The following is a 16547-nucleotide window of genomic DNA, read 5'->3' on the forward strand; positions in this document are numbered from 1 at the left end:
GCATGATCTCATTTATATGTGGAATCTTAAAAAAAAAAAAAAAAAGGGGGGGGGGGATGTCACCAAAAACAAAACTAAGTAAATGGACTTAAACTAAAAAGCTTCTAATAGCAAAAGAAATAATCAACAGAGTAAACAGACAACCCACAGAATGGGAGAAAATATTTACAAACTATACATCCAACAAAGAGCTGACATCCAGAATCTACAAGAAATTCAGAAAATCAGCAAAAAGTAAACAAATAATCCCGTTAAAAAGTGGACAAACTAGATTAACGGATTTTTTTTTTTTTTTTTTGGCTGCAGAGCTTCACTCTTGTCGTCCAGGCTGGAGTGCAATAGCCCGATCTTGGTTCACTGCAACCTCCTCCTCCTGGGTCCAAGCGATTCTCCAGCCTCAGCCTCAGGAGTAGCTGGGATTACAGGCACATGCCACCATGCCCAGCTAATTTTTATATTTTTAGTAGAGATGGGGTTTCACCATGTTGGCCAGGCTGGTCTCAAGCCCCTGTCCTCAGGTGATCCACCCACCTTGGCTTCCCAAAGTGCTGGGACTATAGGCGTGAGCCACTGTGCCTGAGCAAACGGACATTTTTCAAAAGAAGATACAGAAATGGCCACTAAACATGAAAAATGCTCAACATCACCAATCACAAGGGAAATACCAATTAAAACCATAATGAGATACCACCTTATCACAGTCAGAATAAGCATTATTAAAAAGTCAAAAAGGGGCGCGAGGTGGCAACAGCGGTGCGCGGGGAGGGGACACAGGGGCCGTCCCCCGCCCCGCCTCCCCTCGCAAGGGCAGAGGTAGACATGGAGGCCATTATGCTAAGTGAAATAAGCAGACATAGAAAGAAAATTATGCATGTCCTCATTTATAAGTGGAATCTAAAAAAGGGGATGTCACCAAAAGCAAATGCAACAAAAATGAAACTAAGTAAAGGGTCTGGCCTCTCAGCTTCGGGCCCGCCCCCGGCCCGCCCCCCGGAAGTGGGCTGCTGGCGCAGCGGGAGTCGGGACTGCTAACTGCGAGGAGCCGGGCCAAGTCGAAAGTCTATTTAAAAAGCAGAAAGAGGATGCCTCGGGGTGATGAAGACCTGATCCCTGGGGCGTTTGGGGACACTGGCTGCAGTTTCATCACAATCATCCTGGACACAGAGAATTTCAAGAGCTTGTTGGTCAGGTCAAGAGTGAATCTATGCGTGACGTCATGCTGAACCTGGGTTTATGGTCATCGCTCTTTTTAACCTGCAAAGAAGCATTTGCAGACTTTATCCTATGGGCACTGCTTGCCAACCTTTTGAGAATGTGAAGCCGGCAGAGAAATAAAGCGTCGTCCCTCTGCGCGTCCCTGCAAGTCTGCTAGAATGTTTCTCTTAAACGCTCCTCCAGTGATTGCTCTGCAGTCCAAATGGGAGTGCTTTGGCCCGCCAGGGAGCTAGCTTCAGGTTCCCTGGGTGCTTCTCGGAGGCTGACGAGGGCGTGGAGAGCGCGTGGGTGAGCACCCCGGTGCAGATGCTCATCAGCACGCTGCAGCGCGGCAGGGCTGCTCTGGGCACCAGCGATGAGCGCGCTGCGCAGAGGGGCCACAGAGCAGAGGGATGCCATGACACCAGGTTGGCACAAGCAGCCCACATTGGCTCCCTGTGGTCTTGTTGCTGACTTTGACCCCATGGGGGAGGAAGAAACTGCAGACTTTCGCTCGTTGATGCTAGATTCAGACAGTGACGATTCCGTGGACTGGGACATTGAGGAGGCCATCCAGGAATACCTGAAGGCAAAGAGTGGAGCTGCACAGGCGGGGGCCGAAGGGCCCAGCCAGGCGCAGCCCAGCGTTCTAGGGGCTTAGGTGGGGGCAGTAGATGTAAGCCGGAACCAGCTCATGGTAGTGCCCCAACTACTGTGGCCCCTAAAACTTGTAGCTAGCTCAGGTGGTGGCCCTGGCAGCCAAGTGGGATCCAGCGAGGACCAGGGCTCCGCCTCCCCGTCAGCGTGTGCAGAAGGAACTCCTTCGAGCAGAGCATTAGGGCGGAAATAGAACAGTTTCTGAATAAGAGACAGCATGAGACCCCAAAATGTGATGGGTCAATGGATGAAAAACCAGACCCAAACAAAAATTCGGCCAAGTCACTCTCGAAATCCCACCAAGAGCTGCCGCAAAGGTGGCGCGTTGGTAGGGTCTGATGGGCGCCCGTAAGGAGTTCGCCTTCCGCAAACCTCCCCAGTTAGCAAAGAGGAACGTGCAGCCCAGAAGCCTCAGGTCGAAGGTCACGACCACGCAAGAGAACTAGGGCAGCACGAAGCCAGCAGCCCCTGCCACCCTTCAGAAGTAGCACGGGATAAAAGTGGGGTCAAGAGGAGCGTAGGCGCCGTGAGGAGGGGAAAGCGAGTCACCAGCGCGGCGCAGGCGCGCGAGGCGTCCAATTCCAGCAGTAACGACCACATTGAGGAGGCCGTCCAGGTGTACCAGCTGCAGAAAACACGCAAGGAGGCCAATGGGGACGTGCCCCAGAGGGCGCAGCTCCGGGAGGAGAGGGAGTCTGACTCCCGCACACAACACAAGCAGCGTCACAAAAAGTGCCTTGCGGAAAACACCCAGCAAGAAGCAGCCAGTGGCCACCAAGGCCCCTGGGGGGCCTGGATACTGACCATTCCCCCTAAGCTCCGGAAAGAAACCAAAGCTCCGCCTCCAGCGAGCCCGGCTTCCAGGAACGAGTTTGTAGAACCGTCCTCAGGCCGGGCAGGCACGTCCGCTGAAGTGATGCGCGCGGAAGCAATCTTGGACATATCCAAGACGGTCCTGCCCACCCCGTGGAAGGCCGCGACAGGTCCCTGTCCACAAGCCCACTCTTCTACTCCCCGAAAGTGCCTTCCCCGCTCTGATGGCGACAGTAGCTCCATGGACAGCAACGGCAGCATTGAGCAGGAAATCCGGACGTTTTTGACCCCAAGGTACAGTCGGGCAGCTTGCTGGCCAGAGGTGAGAGCTGTACCAGCTGCAGAAAACACGCAAGGAGGCCAACGGGGACCCGACCCAGAGCGCCCAGCTCCGGGGAGAGAGGGCGCCTGACCCTCCCGCACACAGCACAAGCAGCGCTACAAAAATGCCTTGCGCGAGACCCACAGGAAAACACCTAACAAGAAGCAGCCAGTGGCCACCAAGGCCACGGACCCTGACCCGAGGGGCCTGGACACTGACCATTCCCCGCACACTCCCGAAGGAAACCAAAGCTCCACCTCCAGCGAGCCCAGCTTCCAGCAGCGAGTTTGTGGAACTGTCCTCAGGCCGGGTAGGCACGTCCTCTGTACTGATGCGCGCGGAAGCAATCTTGGACATTTCCAAGACGATCTTGCCCACCCCGTGGAAGGCAGCGAGAGGCCCCTGTCCACAAGCCCACTCTTCTACTACCCAAACGTGCCTTCCTGCTGTGATGGCAACAGTTGCTCCGTGGACAGCGACAAGCAGGAAATCCGGACGTCTTTGACTCTCAAGGCGCAGACGGGCAGTTTGCTGGCCAGAGGTGAGAGCTGTCCTCAGGCTGCCCCCGGCCCACCTTCGCCGTCTGGCCACAACAGGCAGACCAGTGGCCCCAAGCCCCCTCTAAAACACTGAACCTGCCGCTGGACTGCAAAAGGAAATGTAGAGGCGGCGGCCATGCCATGAAGTTGGAAAGACAGTGGAAAACGTGTGAGGTGGTGAAAGATGGTGGCCAGGATGATGACCACAGCCAGGGGAGAGCCGAGCCCGGCCGTGAGGAGCGGGACCTGCCCGTCCAGGGCAAAGACAGCGAGGCCCCAGGAGGGGAGGGCGCAGCCAGGGGGCCAGGTGACACTCACATGTCACAGGGCTAGGGCGCCTAGACAAGGAGAGCTCCGAAAAGAGCAGCTCCCTGGACCATGACGAGGACCTGAACACGGCCATCACGGACTTAAGGTCTAAGTCCTTAAAAAGTGCAGGTCTTTAAAAAAAGAAAGCTCAAGAAGAGGTGCAGAGAGCCCAGGGCTGGGTGTAGGAAGGTCAGGTTCAGCACCGCTCAGACGCACTTCCTGGAGCAGCTGGGTGGGCTCCGGGAACACTGAAAAAGAGAAGCCTGCCAGTGCTTGCGACCTGACTCTCCAAGTCCAAGAGAGACAGCGGCGAGGGTACCGGGAAGAAATTGCCCGGTGTCTTTGGCAGCCCCGCAGAGAGGACAGAGCAGAAGGGCGCCCGGAGCCAGGATGAGGTCCGGGCCTCCCAAGTCAGGAGACTCGCCTCTGCCTCTGCCTCTGCCTCTGAAGGGACTCCATTCCTCAGGGAGTGCCAGGGCCCAGCTCCCAGCCCCGGCTCCCTGATGACAGCAGTTTAGTGGACAGTACGATGGCATCGAACAGGAAATTAGTAAGTTTTTGGCAGAAAAGGCCAAGGAGTTGGTGAGCAGCTCAGAAGTTCGGGCAGAGGGCACTGCTACTTTCAGGACAGGGGTCCCAGTCAGGCCAGAGTTGCTGTGCAGGAAGGAGCTGGCCTCACCACCTGGGGTGTGTACGCGGAGCCAGAGGGCCGGGGGGCCCTACAGCTGGCCGAAGGGCCGCAAGATGCAGAGAGTGCTGGAACACAGAGCGCAGCCGGCCGATTCAGCCAGGGCGGGAAGGGGCTCCCCTGTGCTCCGACGCAAGAGGGTCAGGCACCGCCCAGGAGCGCCAGTGGCAGTGTCTCCGCCAAGGGGCTCTCAGCTAGCAGGAGAAATGTTTACATTCACAAAGCTCAGAGCTCACGAGGGGCCGAACCTGCTGCCAAAAGTGCTTTTGGTCAGCTGCCCAGCTGTACCAGAGCGGACACTGAGGCAGGGGGCGCTGGGCGTACCCTTCACACGGGCTGCCGGAGCCGGGGCTTCCAAACCCCCAGCCCGGAAGCTGAGAGGGACGCTCCGGAAGCTGAGAGGGGCGCTCGATCCCAGGCCGACCACGCCCTGCCCTGGAGCGACTTTACCCACCACCGTGAGTCGGCTGCCTATCCCGTGCGCTCCGAAGGTAGAGATGCGGCATGGAGCCGGGACGCCGGTAGCGAAACGAGGGGCCCAAGGACCTGGCCCCTTGAGGGCTTCTCTCCGCTGCTGTCCATCAGGTCTTCCACTTTGGATAGGGTGCCTCCCTGGAGGGGCAGGCTGGCTGGCCTCTTCAGCCCCAACTTGGGGCTGCCTCTGCAGGGCCCGTCCTTCTCAGCCTTCAGGGAAGCCCAGGCAGGGCCCAGCCCTGTCTTTGGAACCCTACACTCCCTGGCAAAGGACGGCGAGCCCTGGCCAAGCAGGAAGGCACAGACAGGGCTGAATTTGCCCGACTAGAGGAACTCGGGCTTGGCGGAAAGCATTTTAGACCTGAGGTATTGACAAAGGGTCGTCGATAGGGACGACCAGCACTAGGACACCTTGGCAGCCACACCTCCGCACGCAGAGGACAGTGGCGGCAGCTTAGTAGTGAAGTTCTAAGCCCTCAAGTTGTGGGTTCACATCAAGGTTTCCGTGCATTTGTGGAAAGGGGCGTATCTGTGCGTATATCCGTGCGTGTGTGTGACGGTTTTGTGGTTGCAGGCAGGGGACACAGGAGTCCATTATACATAGCCCTGTATATATGTACACCAACATGAAACAATGCTTTTATTTAACAGATGTGTCCTGGTAAATATGATTTTTGTAGCTTTCTGTAAATTATTTAAAGTGATGTAAAAATATTTTTGGAAAATACTGTTGTTCAACTTTGTAGGGTGTTCTTAACTGCAATTTTCTGTGTTCTGCACACAAGTCTTAATTAGAAAACACGTGTTTCTTATCATCACAGTCAAGCTCACAGAGACTCTGATGTTTTTTGGTTGATTGCTGGTGAGAATGTCCATCGGTGGCTGCAGTGGTAGCCTGAGGAAGGCCGAGCTGCCCTCCCCAGGAATCGCTCAGATGCCCCAAGGCGGCCGTGAGGAAGCTCCTAGGACAGCACTTTTTATACAGAGGACATTCTCCTCACCCCACCTCACCCCTGCCCCCAACATTACCCCCACCTCACTCCCGCCCCCACCCTCTACCCCCAATGCACATTCTCCCACCGCCCCCCCACCCAGGTCCTTGGAGGCCACAGCACATCTGAAAACTGCAGTCACAACCTTCCATTGGAAAAACGTTTTGAAGCACAATGGCCAGCAAGCAGGTGACCACTCCCTGTTGCAAGTTAAATCCTCGCAGATGTCAGCAGGGGCTGTTCCGTAGCTCAGCCCTGGGCTTGGATGGGTTCATATCCAATCTTTTTCAATCACTACATGATTCTAACATCTAAATAAACCCCTTTTTATATGGGAAAATAAAAGTCAGAAAACAATAGCTGTTGGCAAGGATTCAGTGAAAAGGGAATGTTTATACCCTGTTGGTGGAAATGTAAATTGGCACAACCTCTATAGAAAATAGTACAGGATTTCTCAAAGAACTAGAAGCAGATCAACCATTCAATCCAGCAATTCCACTACTGTGTATCTACCCAAAAGAAAAGACGTCATAATACCAAAAAGAAACCTGCACTTGTTTACTGCAGCATAATTCACAACTACAAAGATATGGAATAAACCTAAGTGCCCATCAACCAATGAGTGGATAAAGCATGGTATATATCTCAACAAACTAGGCACTGAAGGAACCTACTTCAAAATAATAAGAGCCATCTATGACAAACCCACAGCCAACATCATACTGAAGGGGCAAAAGCTGAAAGCATTCCCCTTGAAAGGCAGAACAAAACAAGGATGCTCTTTCTCACCACTCCTATTCAACACAGTACTGGAAGTCCTAGCCAGAGCAATCAGACAAGAGAAGGAAATAAAGAGCATCCAAATAGGAAAAGAGGAAGTCAAACTATCCCTGGAAGTCAAACACCCAAGCTGAGAGCCAAATCAACAATGCAACCCATTTGCAATAGCCACAATAAAGAATAAAATATCTAGAAATACAGCTAACTAGGGAGGTGAAAGCTCTCTACAAGAATTACAAAACACTGCTCAAAGAAATCAGAAATGACAGAAATGGAAAAACATTCCATGATCACGGATAGAAGAATCAGTATCATCAAAATGGCCACACTGCCCAAATTAATTACAGATTCAGTGCTATTCCTATCAAACCACCAATGACATTCTTCACAGAAAAAAAAAAAAAAACTATTTTAAAATTCACGTGGAACCAAAAAAGAGCCCGAATAGCCAACGCAACCACACACAAAAAGACCAAAGCTAGAGGCACCACATTACCCAATTTCATCCTTTGAAGAGATGTAGTTCAAAAGATACTATTTTTAGCAGATACATAGGATGAAGAAGTTTAGAGATCTAATGTACCACATGAGGACTATAATAAATAAAATGGTGCTGTATTAGAGATTTTTGTTAAATGCATAGATTTTAGCTATATTGTTTTGTTTTTGTTTTTTTATTTGTTTGTTTGTTTTTGCCCAGGCTAGAGTGCAGTGGCGTGACCTCGGCTCACTGCCTCCCGAGTAGCTGGGACTACAGGCGCATACCACCATACCCGGCTTATTTTTTTATTTTTTTTAAGTAGAGACAGGGTTTCACCACGTGGGCCAGGCTGAGCTCAAACTCCTGATCTCAAGTGATCTACCCACCTCAGCCTCCCAAAGTGCTGGGATTACAGGTGTGAGCCACCATGCCCGGCCTATTTTAGCTGCTCTTATCCAAGAAAATTGTATTTTATTTCTATCCACCTGCAATTAATAAGCCAAAAAAGAAAGAAAACAATTCCATTTGTAATAGTATCACCAAGAATAAATGCTTATAAATAATTTTTAACTATAAGATTTATACTCTGAGAACTAAAAACACTGTTGAAAGAAATTAAAGAAGACTTAAATGAAAAGACATTCCATGTGCATGCATCTAAAGACTTCATGTTGTTAAAAAGGCAGCATTCCCCAAATTGATCTACAGATCCAACAAAATCTCTATCAAAATCCCAGCTTCCTTTTTTTTTTTTTTTTTAACAGAAATTAACACATTGATCCTAAAAATTCACATGGAAATTCAAGCACCAACAGTAGCCAAAGCAATTTTGAAAAAGAAAACCAAAGTTGGAGAACTCATACTTCCCTATTTTAAAACATACTACAAAGCTGTAATAATCAAAATAGTATGGTACTATCATAAGAATAAACACAGAGCAATGGAATAGAACTGAGAGTCCAGAAATAAACCCTGGTTTTTATAATCAATTGATTTTCAACAAGGGCACCAAAACAATTAAATGACGAAAGAATAGTCTTTTCCATAAGAGGTACAGGGACAACTGGGTATCCACATTCAAAAGACTGGAATTAGACCTCTTCCTCATATCATACGCAATAAATAATGCAAAAAAAAAAAAAAAAAATCCAAGACTTACAAGGTAAGAACTAAAAACTGTATGATGACTCTTAGAAGAAAGCATAGAATAAGCTATTGTGACCTTGGGTTAGTCAAGGCCTTCTTAGATGTAACATCAAAAGCGCAAGCAACCATAAAACAAACAAAAATAGAAAACTAGACTTCATCAAAACTAAAATCCTATGCTGCAAATGACATCATCAAGAAAGTGAAAAGGTAACTCACAGAATGGGGGGAAAAGTCTGCAAATAATATAACTTACAAGAGACTTGCATAAAGAAGCAGCTTTAACTGCACCTTAAAAACAGAATTTAGGCTAAAGGGAGAAAAAAAAGGGTATTCCAAAAAGGGGGAGTTAGCATGAATATGAATACTAAGGGAGGAGAACACAGGTATTGGCAGCCATCAATGGAAATAAAAAAAATAAGACTAGAAGGAAGGTTAAAGTACAGTCTATGGAGAACTACAAATACTAGACAGTTTGGACTTTATTTCTTCATAATGGGTGGTGGGAACACGGGTGGGTATTAAAATAGAGGCTACTGAAGAGGGTTGTGACAATGAAAAATAAATTTTAAAGCAAAAGGGGCAAACTGTAAACCATCTTTTCAAAAAATCAGGCACCAGGATGGATTGGATGGAGAAAACAAGAGACTAGTCAGAAGGAGGCACTAAAACATGCATTAAAAATGCTCAAGTCAATGACATAAGCGTCCACCTTCTATCACTAGAAACAAAATGAGGAAAGGCTGTTAGACTTCTGGGATTCTACAGAAGAGGATAATCTCACTAACCAGCTGTAAAAGTATGTTTTATGCATACATAAACAACTTTTCTGACCCTAAAGTACTTAAAAATAAGAATTTTAACAAACATACTACATCAATATCACTACAATGCATTTTAATTTTTTAACCATTTTAACTAATACCCTAAGTTCTCCTTAAAAAACTACATTAATAATAAAATGTTCTAGAGCGATTCTTAAGTAAAATTATTCTGTTTGCCATACCTAACATACACATTCGTTGACTCTAATAAGAACTTTATATATATTAATTTATTTAATCTGCACAATAACTCCAAGATCCAGAAATTATTGTCAGTTCCTTTTACAGATAAGAAAACTAAGGCTTGAAAATTGTAAATAACATGTTCAGGATCATGGAGCTAGTACGTGGTATATCTGTTTGACCCTTAATCCTTACTCTTAACCAATCCATCCTCTATCCTATTAAACATCACCTACTTTCTACTATCAAAAAGCGTTTCCTTTTTGAAGGTTAAATTCTCAGGCCAACCCTCAAAAACTTAACTGCACTTAAAAATCATATTTCAAGGAAAAGTCTGTTGATTTATAACAGGACATCATCTTCTGCCATCCCCTTCAAAAGCATACCTCAAAACCCAAAAGTAACATGAAATTCCTTTCTTACCTTCCTCCAGTACCTAGCCATAAATAATTTCGCACATCCTAGTCCCCATCACAAGCTCCATTAGGAAATAAGATTTAAATCGGGCTAGTTCCCAGGGAAGGGAGAGACAAAGCCGGGATTTAAAAAGGGCAATAAAGCAGTAACATTTGCTTATACATATATTCAAATCTGAAGCTCAAAAAAGACATTACTGTTAAAACTATTATTGTTATAGTTCAGTACAAAAAAATAAGTTATGTGAACTAGGCTGGAAACCTAACTACTATATTGCACTTGCAAACAGATTTGGAACACAATGCACTTATATATTGAAAACTACTATAGTATGTATATGCACTAATACTCTCTATAATCAGCCATCCCTTCCAAAATTTCTGAACACTAAAAATCTATTATTTTAGAAAGGGAGAAGTGAAGGAGCTCTGATCCATTTAACTGTATATGCACAAAAACAGCTTTGTACATGAAGTTCCCAAGTCAGTTAAAATATAAATTAGATGCCTGGGGATTATAATACCCAAGTCATACATTCAAGATACTCAGTATTCCTCTCTTTTTAGATAAGAAGTATGAGACTATGTTTAATTCTTTGGAAATTACAACAGTTGTTTTCTCCTTTTTACTGCCAGAGATTTTTTTAAATGGTTTTAAACAGTTTTCTTATAGGGCATAAATAAACACATTCTGCTGTGTTAATCTGATCAGTAAAAACAGATATATACTCTTATACTACTATGTTAAGACAATAAATTCATTAAAAGTATCTGTCTGAAGTATAATCTAGCAATAATCATCAAGAGTTCATAGCTTTTGATGCAGTAATTGAACTTATAAGAATTTATTCTAATAAAATAATCAGAGATTCATTCATTAATTTATTTAACAAATTATCAAGGACTCACTTTGTACCAGGCATTACTCTTATGAATACAAATGTTTATTACATTATTTTATAGCATCAAAAAGTTGGAAAAAACCCAAATGTCCAATAATAGTCAGTTAACAAATTAAAATACATCCAATAGCAAAAATATAATACTATCACTAGAAACTATATTACAAAAAAAATTTAATAAGAAAATGGTCATGAGAAAAAAATAGGAAAATACAAAACTGTAACTACACGTAATTACACATAACTATAATCTCAAATTTATATTTGAGATCTTATTTTCTAGGGACAAGGATCTTATTTTTCTAGGGTCAAGTTACTCAACCTCACTCTACTTTGGTGTCTTCATCTTTAAAATGAAGATTTCACATAAAATAGACATTTTATATTTCATATCTCAATGGTTTTAAAATGAGTTATTTGTATATTTCTCAAGTTCTTTTTTTTTTTTCTTTTTGAGATGGAGTCTTGCTCTGTTGCCCAGTCTGGAGTGCAGTGGCATGATCTCACCTCACTGCAACCTTTGCTTCCCAGGTTCAAGCAATTCTCCTGCCTCAATCTCCCAAGTAGCTGGGATTACAGGCACCCACCACCATACCTGGCTATTTTTTCTATTTTTAGTAGAGATGGGGTTTCACCATGTTGGCCAGGCTGGTCTTGAACTCCTGACCTCAAGTGATCACCCACCTCGACCTCCCAAAGTGCTGGGATTACAGGTTTGAGCCACCACGTCCAGCCTTATTTTCTTATTTTTTGGCAACAGGGTATTGCTTTGTTGCCCAAGCTGCAGTGCAGTGGTGTGATCTTGGCTCACTATAACCTCTGCCTCCCAGGTTCAAGTAATCCTCCCACTTCAGCCTCCCAAGTAGCTGGGACTACAAGCGTGCACCACCACACCCAGCTGTGTAAAGTTCTTATACTATTCCCCCAGTACATATAAAATACTAGTAATTTTTTGCTGCTGTTATTAAACATACACATATATACATATGCAAAGAAAAAATGAAAAGAATATATCAAAATATTTTCAAGATCCTGAATTCTAATAAAACTAATTATAAGTCAATTAGGAAATCTGAACAGTGACTGCATATTAGAAGGTATAAAAATTATTTTATAAGGTATGGTGGTTTTTTAAAAAAGTCCTTGTATCGTAGTGAATAAAATATAAGTAAGACCTGCTTTAAAATAGATTGGTGGGAGGCATATACGGAGATTTTTTTTTCAAACATTTTTAATGTTACAAGAGGTAAATCTCCTCTGAGTAATGGAATTATAATTAGCTTTTATTGTCTTTATATTTTTCTATCTTTCAATTTTCGTATAGTGATTTGAAGCTGTTTTTTAAATGAGAAAAAAAATTCAAAACGTTTTAAGAAAATCCTTACCAATACTCCATCCACAGATGAAACTTTCTCCCAAGTTAACCAAGCTCTCTCTCTGACATGATCTGGTATCTTTAATTTCTGACATAACGCAGTAAAATCAGGTTCTTCAGTTTCTTCAAACTCAACCCTATCAAATGAAAATAATCATATAATTGGCATATACTTATAAATCATATTTATTCAGTAAACACTTGTTTCAATAGATTACACATAATAGCACTATTATAAAAGAGAACATTACTAAATACCTTAAGACCTTATTTTATCTTAGAAAGAAATTATATTTCAAATTTAAACGTATCACTATCTTTTTCTTGGTCATTGCAAAATAAGGATACCACACAGTGAGAAATATTTGCTTGCATGGTGAGTCAAATATACTTTAGAGCAGCAAAACACGCCTGCAAAGGAAAGTAAATGTAATAGCTAAAGCTGTTCGGGAAAATAGCATAAGCATAACAACAAAAAGATTAAAAACCCACACATAATATTATACAATTTAATGGCAGTAACTTTGCTAAACTGTAGTCTACTCTTATCAATGTTTCATATAATCTCTCTACCTACTAGCACATCTTACAAGATGATACTGACTGCTTATTTTTGTGCTTCATCCTTAACAAAGACAAGCATTCAATAAATTCTTGTTGGCTAATTCCTTTCATTCATCGAATATCTATGTGACATCTAATAATAATAGTATGAAGAATAATTAATAATTTTTCAGTATTTACTATGACCCTGTAGAAAGTACCTTAGACATACGGTTTCACAGAATCCCCATATCAGCCCTTTTACATAATTATTCTCACCTGTAAAAGTAAACATTTACAGATATCTATCAAATCAGAGAAGTTAAAGAACTTACCAGAGGTCTCAGTCAGTAAGAGGTCAACCACCATGTGACCTGAACAGTCTAACTTCATAATCCATGCCCTTGACCACTATTCTTGACTGCCAATTCCTCCTTCAAAACATAATTAGTTTTTCTTTTCCGAGTTAGGGTGTCACTCTGTCACCCAGGCTCTAATGCAGTGTAAAATCATAGCTCACTGCAGCCTTAAACTCCTGAGCTCAAGGGATCCTCCCACCTCAGCCTCCTGAGAAGATGGGACTACAGGCATGCCACATGACTGGCTAATTTTTAAAAAAATTTTTGTAGAGACAGGGTCTTGTTTTGTTGCCCAGGCTCCTTTCAAACTCCTGGCCTCAAGCAGTCTTTCCACCTTGGCCTCCCAAAGTGCTGGCATTACAGGTGTGAGCCAACATGCCTGGTCAGCTTTTTTGTTTGTTTTTTTAAAGATTGGGGTCTTTGTTGCCCAGGTTGGTCTCCAACTCCCAAGCTGAGCGATCCTCCTGACTCAGCCTCCTGAGTAGCACGGACTACAGGTACATGCCATCACACCCAGCTCAAAACCTTCGACTATTTCAACAATGAAGCTGGTATGCTGTTCCTAATGAGTTTCCCTTCCAGCTACATCACTTAGGCCAGAGATAAGGCAACAGAAATAAGATCTCAACTCTCAAATTAGAAATGGAATCTGTCACTAGAAGTGCAGTTGTACTGAGCCCTGATTCCATCTCCGGGCAAGATGCTCAGCATCAGACTGCAGGGTAGTGGTTCTACCCTTGCTCATTTATAGAGTTTAACTGTCTATGTTAATTAAACCCTTGGTGGGTACAGATAAACAAGAACAGACTGTATCTTGTATGGTTTTGACTTATAAGATAATTTTTTATGTTTTCATTACTTAAAATATATAAAATAATGAGTTTAAAAATGAAAGAAACACAGTCCTCTTTTTTCCAAACAGTGGTCAGAACCTCAATATTCTAGTTACCCTACATTAGAGTATGCTTCCAAAGCTAAGTGCATAACATGGAATTCTTTAGAGTAACCATTACTGTTTCCCAAGGGAACTTTGGAAGAATTGGATATATCAGAATTTAATCAGAAACTAAAGTCATGTCTTTTCCCAGAACATGCCCCAGATGTGGTTTTTAATTTTTTGTTTTGTTTTTTAACGAATATGGTTTTTAACTGACCTATAAGACATTCCATTTAAATATATAAATTTTTAATAGCCTTCCACGGGCCATTTCTAAATCCCATTTCAATCTTTTATGCTGTGAATTCTGTTAGTGTCTACCGAGTGTAAAGAAGTGAGTGAGGGTGAAAGGATTTGGTGATGGACGAAAAGGGGTGAGAAAATAGTGAAAAACAAAAACAATTCCCATTCCCCTGCAATGAACCTGTAGTCTCAAAGTAGAACCAGTGATGAAAAAGAAAAGATATTGCAATACAATAAATACTTTCCTCTAAGTTCTAGTGCATCCACATGGACTTGCTTAAATTTAGATTTCACTTAGTAAGGGAAAAAGAAAATTTCCATATGAGCACAGAACCACTAATTTTGTGCCAAAAACAAAGACAAAAAAAGGGGACACCAGGATCCTTGCTGGCTCAAAGGCAAAAGGCAAAATGGAAGAAATAACGAGACAAGCTGAAGCCGACCAACACACAAGACTTCGTCCAACAGAAAAAAAAAAAAAAAAGTTCAGAAACTTTCAAGCACTTCTGGTAAATGTCTCACGAAAGTTTTGCCCATGTATCAGTTCCTCTGAAGAGTTATGCCCCATAGTCACTACAGATGGCTTTGAGTCCCCAAGGCCTCGACGCATTGTTCTAAGGAAACCCGGAAAGCTTCCGAGCCGAGCACCCTGTAGGCAATGGACACTCGAGACCCTGCGCTTGTCGTCCAAGGCTCTCTGGCTGGCCTCTCCCACGACTGGGTTTCCGATGCAATGGACGCCTAGAAGAGAATACTTCCCAACTGTTGCATCGCTTAAGACTAAAACAGAAAGTCAAACGACCACTGGAGTACTCCAGATCTTAAATGGTGAAAAACTCTCCCAGAGATACCAGTCATTTTTGTATTTTTATTTTTCACGTCTGATGGACGCTCCCAACGACCCTCCGCCTCCGAGCCTCCGCCTCACGAGAAAACTGCACCTGTCACTTCACTCAGGACCCGAATCCCACCCGCCGACACCTGTCAAGCTGAAGCCGAGACCCCTAGCCCGCGACCCCAGAACCCTGTTACCATTCTGCAGACGCTCCGCGGTGGCTGGGGGCAGGGAGGGCGCTTCCTCCCGCCGGGACCTGGCCGCCGGCGAGAATGCGTCCAGCCGAGCCACCTCCACGCCCGCCCGCTCGCCGCACCCCCGGGGCACCCTTCCCGCGTGAGGCGGCGGCGGCTCTGCTCGCTCACCTGACCAGAGGCAGGTCCTCCGGGCCGCTGTCCTGCTCTGGGTCCTCCTCAGAAGACGGAGGCGGCGGCGCTGGGGGTTCCGCGGCGGCAGCGGCGGCGGCGGCTTTTCGTGGCGTTTTGGGCGGCATGACGCCTTCCCGCGGCTGGAGGCAGCTAGCTGTGAAGGAATGCCGGGGAGGGCGACGCGTGCGCACGTCGGGGCACGCCCCGTCCTCTCCCGACTCCCGTTACAAAAATAATTTCAACGTCCCCAGAGAAAAACCGGACGCACCCTCCCCCGCCCGGCAACTGAATGCCGCGTCCAACCGCGCGAAAACGTCACTTCCGCCCGCGGCGTCACGTCCGTGAGGCTTCCCGGGCCCGGCGGAGTCTGTGGGGCACTGGGGCGCTGGGCGGTTCGCAGGCTGGAGCGCTGGGTCGTGAGGGATAAACTGGGAAACCCGGCGTGGGTCCAAGCGCCTTCTCTGAGGCATCCGGTGCGGCCCGGACGTGTTTCCACCTGAAACCACAGCCTCCAGGCCTGGGCCCTTAACAGGGCTATATAAATAGTCTAGCGAGGGTCCGTGGGCCCCGTCCCTCTCCCGGGGTCTTGACTGGGAAGGCGCTCGGGCCCCGCGGGGAGTGTCTAGGGAGTGCACCCTCGGCGGGCGCGCGCCTCTGCCTGCCTGGGCAGCGCCTGCCCTCTCCTGCCCAGTCGGTTTAGCAAAGTCGGCCAAAACTAAAACAAACTTGGAACGCTAATAGGTGCTGAACTTTCCTAGTCACTAGAAGATGCAAAATGTTAGACAGTGCTGGCCTTTAGGGGATCGCTGGTTAGGGAAAGGGGAGGGAGCTGTGGGGAATGAACGGATAATAATGTAAGAAAAGAACTTCGTAGTGGTGTAAAAACGGGAAGCACCGTGGAAACATTTAAGGGAGATTTTCGGAGGAGCAGTAGTTGTTGAATAGAAGTTTGCCAGACAGGCCTGGAATTTACTGTGTACCAGGAACTGTGCAGGCCACCTTACATAATTAATCCCCAGAAACAGCTTTTTTTATTTTTTAACTTCAAGTTCTGGGATACAAGTGCAGAACGTGTATGTTTGTTACATAGGCATACGTATGCCATAGTGGTTTGCTGCACCAATCAACCCATCATCTAGGTTTTAAGCCCGCCATACATTAGCTAAG

At 45.5% G+C, this 16547-nt stretch overlaps 1 protein-coding gene and 1 pseudogene across 2 annotated transcripts in view; one reads left to right on the top strand and one right to left on the bottom strand.

Moving 5' to 3' along the window:
- The window catches only part of RB1 (RB transcriptional corepressor 1), a 165947-nt gene extending 150260 nt beyond the window's left edge, over window positions 1–15687 (bottom strand). For both annotated transcript variants that reach the window (XM_032294666.1, XM_032294665.1), the window contains exons 1-2: window positions 15378–15687; window positions 12106–12232 (exon numbers count right to left, since the gene is read on the bottom strand). In XM_032294666.1, coding sequence (XP_032150557.1) covers window positions 12106–12232; window positions 15378–15505 — 255 coding nt within the window. In that variant the 5' untranslated portion in view covers window positions 15506–15687. The remainder of the gene's footprint in view (window positions 1–12105; window positions 12233–15377) is intronic.
- Window positions 1374–5723, top strand: LOC116562423 (annotated as a pseudogene).
- Window positions 15688–16547: the final 860 nt, after the last annotated feature.

The sequence above is a fragment of the Sapajus apella genome, unplaced genomic scaffold (assembly GCF_009761245.1).
Source record: "Sapajus apella isolate SASKATOON/1434 unplaced genomic scaffold, GSC_monkey_1.0 scaffold32, whole genome shotgun sequence".
In the NCBI taxonomy this organism is placed as follows: Eukaryota; Metazoa; Chordata; class Mammalia; order Primates; family Cebidae; genus Sapajus; species Sapajus apella.